Here is an 18,470-nt window from a genome sequence, read left to right on the forward strand (position 1 = left end):
GTTATTGTCCACCTAGGGACAAACGATCTGGATAATGCTGAAGTCATGGTAGTAAAAGATGAATTTAGAATGTTAGGGACTGCTCTAAAACAGGTGGCAGCCACAGTAACGTTTTCAGCAGTATTACCAGTGCACAGAGGTGAAGATAGAACTCACTGTATAAGAAAATTTAATGTGTAGCTAAAATCATGCCATCTGGCAATATAGGGGTCTATACAAAAGTGACGGCCTGCACCCATCTTCAAAGGGAACCAGAATACTAAGTGAACAGTTTGAAAGCTTCATCAGGAACTATTTAAACTACCAGAGGGGGGCAGTGAACTAAACAGGAATAAAACAATCTGCTCCCCAAACCAAGATGTATCCTTTCAGCAGGTTAATAGTATAGAAAACATATCCAAAGCAACAGAACACAATGCAGATCAAAATAAACTAAACATAGAGAGAGAGAGATAAATATAGAAGTTAGGAACAGAAGATGTGCAAACAAAACTCTTATGTGTGCTAATGCTAGAAGCTTAGGAAATACAATTCCAGAACTAAATGCTTTAATGACAAGGGATGATCTGGATCTTGCGGCTATTACACCTGATTGGGGACTAGCTATACTAGGATATATTTTATTTAGAAAGGACAGAGTGGAAAGAATCGGAGGAGGGGAAGAAATGTATGTGAAAAAAAAGCATAAATCTCTTTGGGAGACCATAGAAATGGGGGACAAGGCTATTCCTTATACAGGGGTGATCTATAGCCCACCAGGTCAGGAAGAAGAACTGGACAGGAATTTATTGCAGGACATCAATAAAGGTAAGAAGAGGTAATAATCATGGGAAACTTTAAACTACATGATGTGAACTGGGAGGGGGTCTTTTGCAAGTTCCACTAGAAGTAGGGTCATTCTGAACTCATTGCAGAGAGCATCCCTCATGCAAATGGTGAGAGATCCCACTCGCAAAGACGCAATAGACTTAATTCTTACAAATGGTGACAGAATATCTGATGTAAATGTGGGTGAGAATCTAGGATCCAGTGATCATCAAGCAGTATGGTTTAGTATAAAGACAGAGACCGACTCATACCGCACAAAAAAAAGGTGTTAGATTTTAGACTTTGTAGAGATAGGAAAATGTGTAAATGACTCTTTGGCAGAGTAGAAGAACTTGAAAGGAGTGCTGGAAAAAATTAAAAAGTGCAATAATTAAAGCATGGTATCAAAAAGGTTAAGAAAAGCACAAGGAAAATCAAGCCAGTGTGCTTTGCAAAAGAAGTAGCAAGTATTGTGAAAGAAAACAAAGATGGCTTTTAGGGAATATAAGCAGACTCAAAATAGTGAAGAAAAAGAGGTGTATCTTGCTAGACAGAAGGAGGCTAAGAAGGTAGTCAGATGTGCAAAGACACAAGCTGAAGTGAAAATGGTCCATTCAGTAGGTAAAGGGGTAATACTTTTTTTTAGGTATGTAAGTGAAAGAAGAAAAACAAAACGAGGAATAATAAGACTAAAGACAGAGAGTGAGGGTCTTGTTAAGGGAGACAAGATAATAGCAGATCATCTTAATAATTATTTTTTCTCAGTATTCACTACAGAAAAAGAGGTGAAGGGACCACAGTTAAGTTGCAAGTATATTCCTAAAAATGAGATAGATACAAGTACATTTACAGAGGAGAAGGTCCAAACAGAGCTCTCAAAGCTAAAAGTGGATAAACCAATGGGGCCAGATGGGATACATCCAAGGATAGCAAAAGAGCTTAAATGGGGTGCTGGTAAACACCATTAACAGATTTATTCAATAAGTCACTAGCTACAGGAGTAATTCCAGAGGACTGGAAAAGAGTGAATGTTGTCCCACTGTACAAATGTGGAAGCAAGGAAGAGGCAAGCAATTACAGACCAGTGAGCCTTACACCAGTGGTAGGAAATTGATAGAAACACTCTTAAAATTAAGAGTTGTAAAATATCTCAAGTCCAGTAACTTACAGGAACCCAAACAGCAGGATTTACTGGGGGGAGATCACGTCAAATAAATCTTATTGACTTTTTTGACTGGGTAATTAAAGTAATAGATCAAGGGGGGGCCGTAGATGTAGCTTATCTAGGTTTTAGTAAGGCTTCTGTCACTGTCCCACATCACAGACTGCTAAATAAACTTGAAAGCTTGAGACTGGATTCAAAGATGGTTGAATGAATAAGATATTGGTTGCAGGGTAGAAAACAGAGAGTTATAGTAAATGGAGTACATTCACTAGAGGGAAAGGTTACCATTGGAGTACCCCAAGAACCTGTACTTGGATCAGTGCTTTTGATATATTTATTGTAGACATTGCAAATGGTATTGAAGGGAAAGTATGCCTTTTTGCAGATAGCACAAACATATGTAAGAGGGTAGACACACCAGGAGGGCTAAAATAAATGTTTGATGATCTAGGTAGACTAAAGGAATGGTCAAGACAGTGGCAACTACAGTTTAATACCAAAAAATGCAAAATCATGCACTTGGGTCTCAAAAACCCAAAGCCTAAATATAGTATAATGGGAACTACTGAGGAGGAAAGGGATCTAGGTTTCACTATTTCAGATGACTTAAAGTCAGGTTAACAATGTAACAAAGCAATGAGAAAGGCAAGTCAGATGCTTGATTGCATAGGGAGAAGAATCAGTAGCAAAAAGAAAGAATTAATAATACCACTGTATAGGTCATTGGTACGGCCTCATCATACTTTGCTCAATTCTGGAAGACATATCTCCAGAAGGATATAAATACATTAGACATTGTACAAAGAAGGGCAACAAAAGTGGTCCATGGCCTACAGCACAAAACTTACCTGGAAAAACTAAATTACCTTAATATGTATAGTTTGGAGCAGAGAAGAGAACAGGTTTAATAAGATACAGGAGGGAAACATTCTTCAAAGGAAGATACATTTTAGAACACGAGGACATGTACTGACACTGGAGGGTAGTAGGTTCAGAGGAAATTTGAGGAAAAACTACTTCACAGAAAGGGTAGTGGAAATTTGGATTAGCCTCCCATCAGAGGTGGTTGAGGCTAATAGAGTAGAGCAATTTAAACATCCTCAGATATGAGGATATCCTTACAAAGAACTAAGGATAAAATAGTGTTTTAGGTTACCATAGGTTAAAAACTGGGCAGACTAGATGGGCCAAGTGATTCTTATCTGCTGTCAAATTCTTTGTTTCTATGACCAGTTGCATGGAAAATTTAGTGCCTCATATAAATATAGATAGAACTGTTATTGCCTATTTGTATTCATATATTTTCAAATATGCATTTCTATTGCCATACACATGGTCCTCTAAAGAGTGCAGCCCAGCTAGAGTGCAGGCATCTATTTTGTTTATTAATGATATTGTCCTGACTGCTGTCCATCCAGCCTATAATGGAATATTTAGGTATAGTTTACAAACTAACCTTGTTGTCACATGTTAGCCTCCTAAGCAATGAGGTAAGTGCACATGATTTCATGTGCATCACAGTGATATTCGTAGCATAGATGTAAGTTTATAATTTTTTCCTTTAATGTAAGTACATTTCTCCTATGCAAAAAAAAGAAAAGCATAAGGGTTCTGTGTTGGAGGCACTATCAGTCCCTTTAGGTGTAATAATGAAATAATTTTATGAAAGCATACGTTTTTTGCAAATAATTAAAACGCTTTAACTCGTAGATTCTTTTTTGTGTCATTTCAATCAATAAACACACTTGCCTGTTCCATTAATCCCCCAATACCTGATATGATGGACCTTCCTGGTGGTGTCTTCTCATTGTTGTGTACCTTTGGCAACATATAGAATGTTGGTACTTTGGGTTCATCTACTTTTGGAAATTCAAATTCTGATCTCATCATAATTATTTTCTTATGTGCCCTAGATCCTGAAAATTAATGGAAATAACAGTTGCCAGACACTTTAAAAGCAAACACGGAGGTTATATAACAGATATTGTGACCTTTGACATGGAAAAATATTCCTTAGGAATTAGAGGGAGTGATCTTACCACTGAATTACTATGCTGGATATTATGATGCCAATAGGCTTAAATGAGAAAATCAACTATGCAAATTTTCTATGATAATATATTTGAGAAGGAGTAGGTGATCATGGCACAATACCTAAATACTTAATAGACACACGTGGAGGTATAATTTAGGTATTGAAAAGATTATAGATGAAATATACCAGCATATATATGAAGAAGGATTGCTGGTTGTTGCCATATATGGGTTGATGAGAAGGGTAAAAAGCCTAAAAAAAAAATAGAATAGGGATATTTAGCCCTACACTCCCAGGCAAGCAGGCATATGCAATCTGACCCTCTGAAATATGAGAACACAACAGGTCTGGCAAACATATAGATATTTGAGGTAGCCACTCCACATTCTTCAGGCTTCTTTGCAATAAGTTTTGTTCCACTTTGCATTGTTGGTGTCAGTAGGATTGGAACTTTTCTCCCTAATTTTCCCTGGATTTCAATCTATGTTAAGTGCGAGCAGAGATTTTTCGCAAGCTCAAAAAGCACTAGGGCAACATCTTCGTAGAGATTCGAAGTCTCTCTTGAAGAGAAGGTAGTCAACAACATCTCGAAAACTTCACCTTTCCTTCTTCAACTGAACAAGATCACCTGTGCCATGGTGACATTTGCAAGCAATGCCCAGTTGTTAAGCGTAGGCTCGGTGGATAAATTGCTTTGGTGCGCTTGCTATTTCTCATTGAGATACACATGCATCTTTTTTACATCTTTAGTGAAAGGTAAGATTTGAGACATGTTCCACACATGTGTAAAAGGGTGGGAAAGCTGCAATCTCCTTCACTACCGGCACACATGTGTTCGAACGCTACTGTTCCACTGACATCCAGTGGTACACACTGTCCCCTCCACATTAGGAAAACACACACTTTTGTTCTGACAATAGTCTCTCACAGGGACATGCCAGATTTTGATGCCAGGTACATCAGCAAGCGTGTCTGCTTTGACTAGTATTGACAAGTTTTGTGGGGAACTCTTTGTTGTGTCCTCACTGTGACCAAGTTCCCCACAGTGTTGGTGTGTAAACAGGTCAATGTCCCCTCAAATAAATGAATACAGGTACATACACCCACATATATCTGCAACATCACAGCATAGCAGTACTGAATGAACTATTATGTCTAACCCATATATATTTATATATATTTGGTGGTGTTACATTTGGGGATATCCTTACCCAATGCCATCAGGGAATAACAAATAAAGCTGTCAGGTGCCTGTGAGGGGTAATTCCCACTTTGTATCCAAAACACAAGGAATGATTGACATGAGTGGCATTACCCTGGTACTGATTACATGCAAATGAACAGTTGTTATCTTAGCAAACTCATATGTGTTCTCTGGTAGGAAATGCGCATGTGAGGAGGCTGGTCTGGGACAATATAGAAGATGTGTCTGTTCATACATCATTACTGCTAGTTTCACTTAGTTGTACTGATAAAGATGCCTAAGGGCCAGTAGGATCGTCGATGAAAGTGCATTGGAGAAGTCCTGTAGGATGATTATTTTAAAGTTGCTCATGTTAAGTTTACAGAAATTCTTCTTTAGCCACAAAATGTTAGCAAAAGTGGTACTAATTCTGCTCTGGAATCTGTGGGCCTGATTCACTAAGGCATGCGAATTGAACGGATTGTGAGTTTTTTTTAGAAACAAATGTAATTCAGGGTTACTCACGTGTGTATTTAACTGCAAGTGGATCTGAAGAAACATCCCTTGTTGAATACAGGTGTACACTCGCACAGTAATTGCTGAATGGTTTTAGGCCTTCTGCATCACCATGCTTTATGGAAGCATCTGTATTTTTACTGTATTTAGAATAAGTCTATTAGTATAAGTCTCCAGCTCAATCATGCATTGTTTCTAGCCGGTTGTCTAAAACTACACAGACTCAATGGAGGAGATTTATAAAACAACCGTAATACTATGCTAAAGAACTGAGAAGTACAGCTCTAAATTCAAAACTGTCAAATAAAACTGAGCAACAGTAGGATGAACATTTCTCACATAAAGCAATCAAAAACTCATTAAAATATGTAAATAAAACCGAACACCTGTGCATCAAATTCTGTACATGACGGATCTGTACATTCATCCAGATTGCAACCAAAATCCTACAGTAGATTGAAAATTGAGCAAACCATAAGAAGAGACAAGTTATTCTCGAGAGTGGCAGTGTTAACTTGTCTCAGCAATTCTTCAGGCTCGTGTGAATGCAACAGTGAAAGAACATGAGGAAAATGTGATGCAGTCACAGTGAGCATGAACCTCACAAATCACACATAAAATAATACGCTTCCAATGATACCCAGAGGTTGACACCACAGAGGACTAAATGGGACTATGGTCATAGATAGCCACTTTTAAAGCAACAACCTTTCCTTCCCCAGCTTGAAGCTCTTATACCCCCTTCTTACCTCACCCAATGGTCCTTCATGGTGTTGGTGTTTAGTTCCTCAGGGAAAGAATGCCATTGTCTCCGCTTATCTAGGGTGGATTGGCTGAGTGGATGGAACCCTTTTGCTCCCCGTTTGGTATCTTGCTAAGGTTGGCTCCTATGAGAAACTATGCACGGAACAATTAGGGAACAGTAGTCAGTTAGTACTGGAGAAAGGATGGATCCTGTTAATTCCCCAACTTAAACTGCTACTGGAAAATGGCCCTTCTTCCCTCTTTAGCCCCGGAAACCATCTTCCATATCCTCATATCCGGACAATTGTGTCGCTAAGATCATCATAGTAGTCATACATTAGGGCATCACAGAACAGGCAATCTGCATTATACTGGGACTACCCACATGGGCATTAGAACTCATAGTGGATGTCCCATATCAGAAGAAAGTTATCCCGAGTGGAGCTTAAACTTTATTAATGGTTCCTAGTACCAATCTTTTGTCACAATGAAGTAATATAGCTGGGAAAAAACTAGACATGGAACAGTGCAGTACCACAAAGGCTCAGCCGTAATCTCTGTTCTTCACACAAATGTGATATAACACTTACATTGGTACAAAAAGTAGTTACAAATATATTCTCAGTTTAACTAGCAACTAGTGAAATTGTGAAATGTTTTCTGGTAACAAATGGCTGAATAATGATCTGTTGCTCCTCTGTGTCATCTGGGGACCTTTGCTAAATGTCATCTACAAGGGGGAAATAATACATAGTTAATAAATGTATGTGACTAAAAATAACTCTGGGTCTTGCAATGATTAATCTCTTCAGAGTATTTCATTCCATCTAAAATCACTTATAAAAGTCTTTTAGAAATCAAAGGAAAGGAAGAATGGACTGAAGAGAAGAAGAGATAGAGCATGCTTAAGGTATTGTCTGTACATTTATATTAGTATTGCATAAACATACAGGTGAATCAGTTGTTGTCTATGTGTATTCAGATGCATTTATATTGCCAGGCATCTGGTCCCTTAAACAATGCAGGTCAGGCAGAGTGTGGATATATTTCTTCTCTATTTTGTTTATTAATGATATTGCTGCTGTCCGCCCATCCTATAAAGGGAATTTATATGTAGTTTACAAACCAACCATGTTGTCACATTTTAGCCTCCTAAGCAGTCAGCTGAGTGCACATGGGTTTATCAGCATGACAGTGATATTCAGAGAATAGAGTGTAGGAACTGGAAGGATATGGGGACCATTGATGTCTGGTTACAAGTAAAATGTTTTCATCAGGCTATTAACCAATTTCTCGAATGTCTATTGCAAGATATATTTAGATTTGTACATTTAAGGACAAGCGCTGACAGCAACTATAGAATTAATACAATGTTTTTTGCTGTTTTATTGGTAGTTAGTCTTCCTGCAATTGTTTGCATATAAAAAAGACATAAATGTAAAAGGGAAATATCTTAATAGTCCACATTTTACAGATTTCCAAACACTAGACAAACTTCTGAAATAGAAAAATTAAAAAAAATTTCTAATAAAGTTTTATTGAGAAAAATAATTCAGTTAGTAAAGTTGGATAAATAAGTCGTTCATTCATAGCCTCAGGGTTTTAAAAGTGATTCAGTATTCATCCACTAAAAATATCCTGACTCTATATACTCTATAGAGAGAGAGAGAGTTATGCTGAAAATCACATTTAAATATAATAATGACTCTATGGCATGTTAACAATTTGTAACAAAACTTCTAATTTTCATTGGCGGGTAGTAGTGTCACACGGGCACTTTTCACATTAACATTTTCCAGCATAAGATTTGATGATGCCTAATTTTTAAAGTGTTTCTATTGCCGCATATTAAATCTCTCAGACTATTATTAGCAAGTACAATACTCTGTGTGACAGTCTGCTCAAATATAATAAATTTCAATTGATATGAGTTTTCATCAAGGGTTCTGGACACTTATCCAAAATGCTGCTTTCAGCATTTTAAAAAACTCTCAACGATTAAGGTGCTCATGTGACATCCTCCCTTTGTTGCTCAAAAAAAATTATTTATTTCAATCAGGAGCGACTAGACGCTATCTTTTAAAACGTCAATGTGACATCACTCTAATGCCTGTGTCATTCTATACAACGGAAATGGTGCTGAACAAACATTCATCACCATCATTAACATTTATTTATATAGCGCCAGAAAATTCCGTAGCGCTTTGCAATTGGCAAAACACATTAATAAAACAATACTGGGTAATGCATACTGACAGAGAGGTAAGAGGGCCCTGCTTGCAAGCTGACATTCTATCTAAGTTTAAAAAAGGAAGATTACTTTTGGGGGTGAATAAAAGGATAATTGTTGTAATAATGCAGTCACCAAAACAAACTTCTAAATTCATGGTTATAGACATCAATTTTTATTTTTTGGTGATAATGAAGATTTTACTTTTATAGCAAATGTTCTGAGAACCTATGCAGAATAAGGTACAAAATCAAAACTTACAATTAAAAATATATTTTTCTAAGTACGTATTTGCTTCTTATTTTATTGAAAATTAAACACAATGCTTTGGAGATTACATTTATAATATTTTATATTTAAATATACTGGTTCCAGGATTCTCTTATTTTCTGGTTTCGATTTACATTTGTAAGATGGAGATTTGTTCTTTTCAAAGTCATAATTTAAGTGTTAAAGAGACTTTGCCAAAATTGAAGATTTTCAATGCCGAAGTCACAATTGCATGGGTCACTTTGAAAATTATATTTTCTGACTGATTTCCAAAAATCACGTCATCTGCAGAGATTAGGAGAGGGTCTTTTTTAAAGAAAAGAATATCTCATGAAAAAGGTTTGCATTTAGAAACAAGCCTAGGTGGTTTTAAATAGAGATGAGCGCACTCGGATTTATGAAATCCGAGCCCACCCGAACGTTGCCGATCCGAGTCGGATCCGAGACAGATCCGGGTATTGGCGCCAAATTCAAATCTGAAAGTGAGGCTCTGACTCATAATCCCGTTGTCGGATCTCGCGATACTCGGATCCTATAAATTCCCCGCTAGTCGCCGCCATCTTCACTCGGGCATTGATTAGGGTAGAGGGAGGGTGTGTTAGGTGGTCCTCTGTCCTGCTATATCTCGTGCTGTTCAGTTAAGTTCTGTGCTGTTCAGTTAAGTTCTGTGCTGTGCTGTGCTGTGCTGTGCTCAGTCCAGTGGTGCTGTGTCCTGTGCTCTGTCCTTCTGAGGTCAGTGGTGCTGCTGGGTCCTGTGCTGTGTCCTGTTCAGTCCAGTGGTGCTGTGTCCTGTGCTCTGTGCTTCTAAGGGCATAGTTATTTCCCCAATATTCCAAAGTGTTTAAAAAAATAAAAAAAAGTTATTTAAAAAAAATACAAAAAACTAATTACATTTTTTTTTAATTACAACAAAATTTGCACAACCAATCCTGCAGTATAAGCCCATTGGTACTGCAATATTACCAAGTTCACACATTCAGCAGTAAAAGTCCAGTGGTTCTGCAATATTACAAAGTTCACACATTCTGCAGTATCAGTCCAGTGGTGCTGTGTCCTGTGCTCTGTCCTGCTGAGTTCAGTAGTGCTGCTGGGTCCTGCGCTGTGTCCTGTTCAGTCCAGTGGTGCTGTGTCCTGTGCTCTGTGCTTCTAAGGGCATAGTTATTTCCCCATTATTCCCAAGTTTTTAAAAAATAAAAAAAAAGTTATAAAAAAATTTAAATAAAAAATAAATAAATAAAATAATTATAACCAAATTTGCAAAGCCAATCCAGCAGTATATAAGCCCATTGGTACTGCAATATTACCAAGTTTACACATTCAGCAGTAAAAGTTAAGTGGTACTGCTATTACAAAGTTCACTGATTCAGCAGTGTATAAGTTCAGTGGTACGGCTATTACAAAGTTCACTGATTCAGCAGTGTAGAAGTCCAGTGGTACTGCTATTACACAGTTCCCTGATTCAGCAGTGTATAAGTCCAGTGGTACTGCTATTACAAAGTTCACTGATTCAGCAGTGTATAAGTCCAGTGGTACTGCTATTACAAAGTTCACTGATTCAGCAGTATAAGTCCAGTGGTACTCTCCTGTGCCGCATATAATTTTTAAAGGCTTTGCCGAGTGTGTGTGGCTTTGGGGTACGCTCTCTTGTGCTACATATAATGGAAAACCAAAATTTGGAGGATAAAGTAGGGAAAGATCAAGACCCACTTCCTCCTAATGCTGAAGCTGCTGCCACTAGTCATGACATAGACGATGAAATGCCATCAACGTCGTCTGGCAAGCCCGATGCCCAATCTCCTAGTACAGGGCATGTAAAATCCAAAAAGCCCAAGTTCTCAAAAAATAGCAAAAAGAGAAACTTAAAATCATCTGAGGAGAAACGTAAAGTTGGCAATATGCCATTTACGACACGTAGTGGCAAGGAACGGCTTAGGCCCTGGCCCGTGTTCATGACTAGTGGTCCAGCTTCACCCAAGGATCTAAGCCCTCCTCCCCCCCCCTACAAAAAATTTAAGAGAGTTATGCTGTCAGCAACAACAACAAAACAGCAAAGAACTCTGCCTTCTAAACAGATGACATCACAAATCCCCAAGGCGAGTCAAAGGGTGTTGTTGGTTGTGAACCCTCCCATCACTGTACGGGAAGAGGTGACTCCATCCAGCATTTGCAGCACGCCCTCTGCATATGCTGGAAGGATCACCCACAGTCCAGTTACAGATTTGACTAATGAAGGTGTGAATGTTGTACACTGGGAGGAGGATATTGATGTAGCTGGCGCTGAGGAGGATGTTGATGATTATGATGCAGACAGATACCAAATTGCCTTTCTCAATTTCTATTTATATTCTAGATTATATAATGGCTGAAAAGTTTTCTGTTTTACTCCTAGTGGAAAGGGGATCTGATGCAGACAGATACCAAACTGCCTTTGTCCATTTCTTTGTATATTTGAATTTTTAGTTCTACAGTCTATGCAGGCTGCTTTATTTATATTCAACTACAAGTGTAGGGCGGGGGGGCATAGATAGCCACCAAAGTAACGTGGTCCATTTAATTTCACTTTCTAGCTCCACAGTCTGTGCAGCCTGCTTTTTTTTATCTTCAAAGTATTTATATTTACAAGCCTTGCAATCTAAATTAACTAGAGGTAGTGACGTGGTAGAACTCCAAAAGGCAGTTTGGAAGCCCCTGTACAAACTGGCTCTATTTTTTAACTGAGTTGTCCCCCCTCCAGTGTGTACTCGGAAAGAGTTTTTAGTGCAGCGGGGAACCTGGTCAGTGAGCGGCGAAGGAGGTTGCTTCCTCACAACATTGAAAAAATGATGTTTATAAAAATGAATAATCAATTCCTCAATGAAGTACAGCACTGCCCTCCAGACAGTACAGAGGGACTGTGGTTGTGGAGTCCAGCGGGGACGAATTGATAATGTGTGATGAGGAGGAAGTACACACTGTAGGGGGAGAGGAATCAGAGGTTGAGGATGAGGACGACATCTTTCCTCAGTAGAGCCTGTTTAGTTTGTACAGGGAGAGATGAATTGTTTTATTGGTGTGGGGGCCCAAACAAACCAATCATTTCAGCCACAGTTGTTTGGTAGGCCCTGTCGCTGAAATGATTGGTTTGTTAAAGTGTGCATGTCCTATTTCAACAACATAAGGGTAGGTGGGAGGGCCCAAGGACAATTCCATCTTGCAACTTTTTTTTTGGCATTATGTGACCATTCAACAGTCGTTTGCCATGTTCAAAAAGTAAAAGAAAATGCCAACAAATTCAATAAATTAAATCAAAAGTTAAATGCCCTGTCATTATTTAAAACAAGAGGTTTTGACGTGCTAGAATTAGTGTAGTGTTAAGATGTTATAAACACTACACTTGGAAATTGGAGGAGGTATTGTGGCCCCGATATCAAATTGGGTACCGGGGCCACCCCACTACGCAGTCCAGATACTTGTTTGGTGGAATTCAGACCAGTTGAGGGTTTTATTATTATATTGTGGGGACCACTCTATACCACACTACCACTCTATACCACTCTATTTAATACTTTAATTCTATTTAATACTTTAATTCTATTAGTAGTTACCATAAAGAGGAACAAAAAAAAACAATATTACCAAAAGTATAATATGACTTACAAACACTACACTTGAAAGATGGTGCCTTTAAATGAAAAAGTCAGTCTTCATTGCACGACTATGTGCAACAGGGACAGTTTTTTGGTTTACAAAGTCAACCAATAACACTTTGACCCTGTCTGTCTTTAACATACTTGATGGGATCTCAATGACGAATGGTCTGTACCATGGTTGGAGGAGGTATTGTGGCCCCGGTACCAAATTGGGTACCGGGGCCACTCCACTATGCAGTCCAGATAGAGGTGTATCAGATATTAAACAACGTTGACTGTTGCTGCAAAAATTTTAAATAATATTGTGGGGAACACTACACTACGCAGTCCATAAACTTTTTGGGTGGAATTCAGACCTGTGTAGGGTTTTTTAATAATATTGTGGTGACCCACTCCTCTACGCAGTCCAGGTACATTATTCGGTGAGATTCATACCAGTTGATGGTTTTCTTATTATATATATTGTGGTGACCCACTCCTCTATGCAGTCCAGGTACATTATTGGTGCGAATCATACAAGTTCAGGGTTTTAATTTATATTATGGTGACCCACTCCTCTACGCAGTCCAGGTACATTATTGGTGCGAATCATACAAGTTCAGGGTTTTTAATTTATATTGTGGTGACCCACTCCTCTACGCAGTCCAGGTACATTATTGGTGCGAATCATACAAGTTCAGGGTTTTTAATTTATATTGTGGTGACCCACTCCTCTACGCAGTCCAGGTACATTATTCGGTGAGATTCATACCAGTTGATGGTTTTCTTATTATATATATTGTGGTGACCCACTCCTCTACGCAGTCCAGGTACATTATTGGTGCGAATCATACAAGTTCAGGGTTTTTAATTTATATTGTGGTGACCCACTCCTCTACGCAGTCCAGGTACATTATTGGTGCGAATCATACAAGTTCAGGGTTTTTAATTTATATTGTGGTGACCCACTCCTCTACGCAGTCCAGGTACATTATTCGGTGAGATTCATACCAGTTGATGGTTTTCTTATTATATATATTGTGGTGACCCACTCCTCTACGCAGTCCAGGTACATTATTGGTGCGAATCATACAAGTTCAGGGTTTTTAATTTATATTGTGGTGACCCACTCCTCTACGCAGTCCAGGTACATTATTGGTGCGAATCATACAAGTTCAGGGTTTTTAATTTATATTGTGGTGACCCACTCCTCTACGCAGTCCAGGTACATTATTGGTGCGAATCATACAAGTTCAGGGTTTTTAATTTATATTGTGGTGACCCACTCCTCTACGCAGTCCAGGTACATTATTGGTGCGAATCATACAAGTTCAGGGTTTTTAATTTATATTGTGGTGACCCACTCCTCTACGCAGTCCAGGTACATTATTCGGTGCGATTCATACCAGTTGATGGTTTTCTTATTATATATATTGTGGTGACCCACTCCTCTACGCAGTCCAGGTACATTTATTGGTGTGAATCATACAAGTTCAGGGTTTTTAATTTATATTGTGGTGACCCACTCCTCTACGCAGTCCAGGTACATTATTGGTGCGAATCATACAAGTTCATAGTTTTTAATTTATATTGTGGTGACCCACTCCTCTACGCAGTCCAGGTACATGTTTTGATGCGATTAAGACCAGTTGATGGTTTTCTTATTATATTGTGGGGACCACTCCACTGCGCAGTCCAGAAAGATACCTCGTTGCAACGTTTTGGACTAATAACTATATTGTGAGGTGTTCAGAATACACGGTAAATTAGTGGAAATGCTTGTTATTTATTGTTATTGAGGTCAATAATAGCGTAGGAGTGAAAATAAGCCCAAAAACTTGATTTTTTAACTTTTTATGTTTTTTTCAAAAAAAATCCGAATCCAAAACCTTAAATCCGGACCAAAACCTTTTGGCAGGTGTTTTGCGAAACAAATCTGAACCCAAAACATCGAGAAAATCCGGATCCAAAACACAAAACACGAGACCTCAAAAGTCGCCCGTGCACATCCCTAGTTTTAAACACATTGACATTTTACCCGGTACCATAATACTGTTTATGTTCACCAACATACAGTTCTTTATTGAATTTCCACATACTCTGGAGTCTCTGAATGATCAAGTTGGGAAATCAACATTGTTCTATTAGGTTCCATGATATGGCACTAATAAATAGTATAAAATAGGAAGGAAGTGCTGTAAACAGATAATATAAATGTATTAAAATGAGTTAATCACTGAACATATCTGATTTAAAAATTAATCACTGTCTTAATTAATACAAAATTTCAAATGGGATGGTTCTCTCACCCTAATTTTCAAATATATTGAAGGTGCTACACTGCACAATACACAATCCAAAATGCAGATGCACTAAGAGGTACGACCATAAATATACATAATTAAAGACAGATATATGCTAAACTGCAGTAATATAAACTCTGTAATAAAACAACTAGAATTAAACATGAGGTTCTTAGTGCACATTTTGATCAAACTGTGGGTGTTCATCCACCACTTCAAGGTGGCCTGAATTTTTAAATCGTTTTTTATTTTCCACAACAACAGTAAAAATGAAGGTACAAAAAAGTAAAAGGGATTAACTATACACTGCACTCTGGTTTTATATAAATATTGTAACAGAGTATCAACTGATCAAGTATACAACTATAAGAGTACAGGCAGAAGCGAAAAAGATATTAATAATCAAAATTTGCACGTTCCAGCTAGTAGATGTTGTAATTGAACCAAGGTACCCTATAGGTTCCATTAAAGGATTTCTTAGAAAGATATAAGTTGTTGGAATTTTCCATTGTATGGGAAGACAAACAAAAGGGATTAAAAGAAAGAGAAATGGGGAAGCTGGGTGCACGCAATGGGGTAAAATAAGAGAAAAGAGAGGTGAAGAGGTTAGAATCAGGCAGAAGAGTGGCGAGATCTGCACCACCCCCCTTCAGCATCAAGTTAAAAGGTGTGAGATAAGGAATCTACTGGGTGCTTGGAAGTGGGTTCTGGTTGTAAGCATACCAAGGGTCCCAAACCTTGTGGAATTTAGTTACTCAGTTTTGAAGGAGGCTTGCTAGATGCTCCATAGATGCTATATACCAAACCCGAGAAATGACAGCATGGAGGTCAGGTGGGCGGGAGGATTTCCAATCTCTGGCTATCTGCATGCAGGTGGCAGCAAAAACATGTTGTACCAATATATTGCTATGTTTAGAGAGGGTTTTTGATTGAGGAGCAGAGTAACATGACCATAGGGTCAGGGGTGAACTAAAAATTAAGGATGTGGGTAAGAAGCACAGATACCTGGAGCTAAAGGTTGTTTATCAGGGGACACTGCCACCATATGTAGAAGAAAGTCCCCACACTTCCACAAGCCCTCCAGCAAAGATCTGATGTACCAATGTAAATTTTGGGTAGCTTGCTGGTTACCAAGTACCACCTTGCATATATATTGTATGCGTTCTTTCTTATTGAAGTATTTATGGACAGAGTAGAGATCGGCCGTCTGAGCCGGGACCATTCCTCCTGGTCATAAGTGCATTGGATTTCCGTTTTCCAAGCTGACTCAAACCACTCCAAAGACACTTCATGGGGTGATAGAATGGAGTGGTATATCAGCGAGACCATTCCAGGGAAACTGCATTTTGGAATGTCCTAATTAATACAACATATTGCACCAAGCATAAATTTGTAACATAGGTTTATCGAAGTAATAAGGCCTCACGTTGGGAAATAATCCTCTAGATCAGATATCAATCGACCACAAGAAAATTAGTTATCGATTAGAAGTCCACACCTTTGTATAATCACAAATTTACGGTTTATTAGCCGGCTATAAGATGTTCAAACAGTGATTAGACAACTCAATGCTGATGAAGAGACAATCTTAGAAGGTGCTTTTAGCTCTAAACAGAACCCTCCATATTAGGGCAATAATAGCACAGCACAACAAACTGCAATGCTGATCATCTAGATCATACAAAATATTAGTAATACTCGGAAAGTCAAAAAACTGTCTGTAGTCCAGTAATGAGCCTGCTATTTAAAAAACTGAAACTATTGATGTAGGTGTGAAGCATGGGCAATAATCTGTCAGTCAGAACCACAGCGGACTGACGCGTTTCTCTACCCAATTGTCAGTATTTCTCAGTTTTATCAGAGGTATGGAGGTTTGACAACCAGTTGTCAGTGATCAGCCTAATTAGAGTGAGATGGCTGCTTGCAAGCAAAGAGATAGATTTACATGTTACAAAATTGTCTTTAGTACAGAATGATTTGAGCTTTCATCTACTATTGTGGAAGAGATTAAACTGGAATTAGGAAATAATTTCAGTAAACTGTTTTTGGTAACTTTATTTGCAATAAATGGTAATCTTACTATCTAAACAGTGATTATGCAGAGGTGACAACATTGGAGAACATACATAATGGGAATGATAAGAAACTAATGATTAACAATCTATCACCATTATATTAGGGAACTACTTGATAATAAAAACAAATCAGTTGTAATATATATTGAAGGATTAATGCAGCAATTCTACATAAGATATATATTTATTTATTTTTAAATAGCAAGTTGAGTATCTTTTAACCATGCATCTAATCATTACAGAGGAAAGCAGACAGGGAGGGGGAGGATTTTGCATTAGGCAGTGCAGACAGAGCTGCTCACTTACATCATATGTCATGTGACTGTGGCTGCCATGTCCATGACACTGTGAGAAATTATAAATCATTAATTTACTTTCATCACTTTATCACAATTTATCTTTTTTCATATTTCCATTGGAATTTAACAAGGATTTTGGTTAAATTTAATATGTAAGTGAAAATATTGGATTTTTAAATTATCTGTCCTTGAGAGGCTCATTTTAAGGACAACTCTTTTCTGGATATAACTTTTGTTTTTTAGTTCTCCTGGGAGCACACCCTGTGCTGGAATAATGTTTGGTGATTATAAAGAATATGTAATATTCTGTTACAGGGAGAAGAGTTTTTGAATTTATGAACTTTGAACATCTTTTTTCACCAATTCCCAGATCAACACATCTATGTTTTCTTTTCTTTACAATTTTCCCTTTCTCAATTTGTGCTACTACAATTGTCAGCTGATCTGTGGTATCCTGCTTAGAACTTCACTTAGATATGGGGTAAGTGAATAAACATAACAAGGTATGAGGGATCAGCTAAAGAGACAGAAACTCCACGAGTGTGAAATGTGTTGCAGCTCATAGTTATTGTGGACATAATTAATAAACAATTACTAACCTCAAATATGGTACCCTTGTTCCTTTATTTTGCTGCAACATATTTTCTTGTCTAAAAACAAGACACATAAGTCTTTGCATCATACTATATATTGAAAAGATGATAAGTTTTGTGGCAGTGGAAAGCAGGGTTTGCATTAGGTTTGCATCTTTGGGATATCCAGATATTTCTGTTTTTCTGTTTCCTTGCACTCAGAATAGGACAAGCTCACTCTAGTGACCATCAGACCAATATACTATATCATTAATAGAAATGTATTGAATGGTAATTAATGGCCTATGATGCAAAATCAAATCACAAGATCTCACAATCACATGTAAACTACAAACAGAGAAACTCTTGTTACCTGTAAATGAGCAAATTAGGTGATAATATGATAAAGATCTAGGGCCTGAGTCATTAGGGCAAAAAAGGAGTAAATGTTCTCTGGGACAAACCATGTTGCAATTCAAGGGGTGTAAATGAGTTTATTATTTTGCACATAAGTTAAATACTGGCAGTTTTTTCATCTAGCACACAAATACTTGCTAGCTTTATAATTACACTGAAATTTAAAGTTGATCTAGGACATGTTCTACCTCAACTATAAATATGTCCCCACATTTCAAATTTGTACCTCCCCTCCAATGCAACATG

At 37.9% G+C, this 18,470-nt stretch overlaps 1 protein-coding gene across 1 annotated transcript in view; it reads left to right on the top strand.

Annotated features, from left to right (window-relative positions):
* The first annotated feature begins 710 nt into the window (after positions 1 to 710).
* LOC142142556 (olfactory receptor 2K2-like) overlaps positions 711 to 18,470 on the top strand; it is a 48,971-nt gene continuing 31,211 nt past the window's right edge. Inside the window, exons 1-2 of the mRNA XM_075200436.1 lie at positions 711 to 807; positions 1,573 to 1,761. Of these exons, the coding sequence (XP_075056537.1) occupies positions 711 to 807; positions 1,573 to 1,761 (286 nt within the window). The remainder of the gene's footprint in view (positions 808 to 1,572; positions 1,762 to 18,470) is intronic.

This window comes from Mixophyes fleayi, chromosome 3, assembly GCF_038048845.1.
Source record: "Mixophyes fleayi isolate aMixFle1 chromosome 3, aMixFle1.hap1, whole genome shotgun sequence".
NCBI lineage: Eukaryota > Metazoa > Chordata > Amphibia > Anura > Limnodynastidae > Mixophyes > Mixophyes fleayi.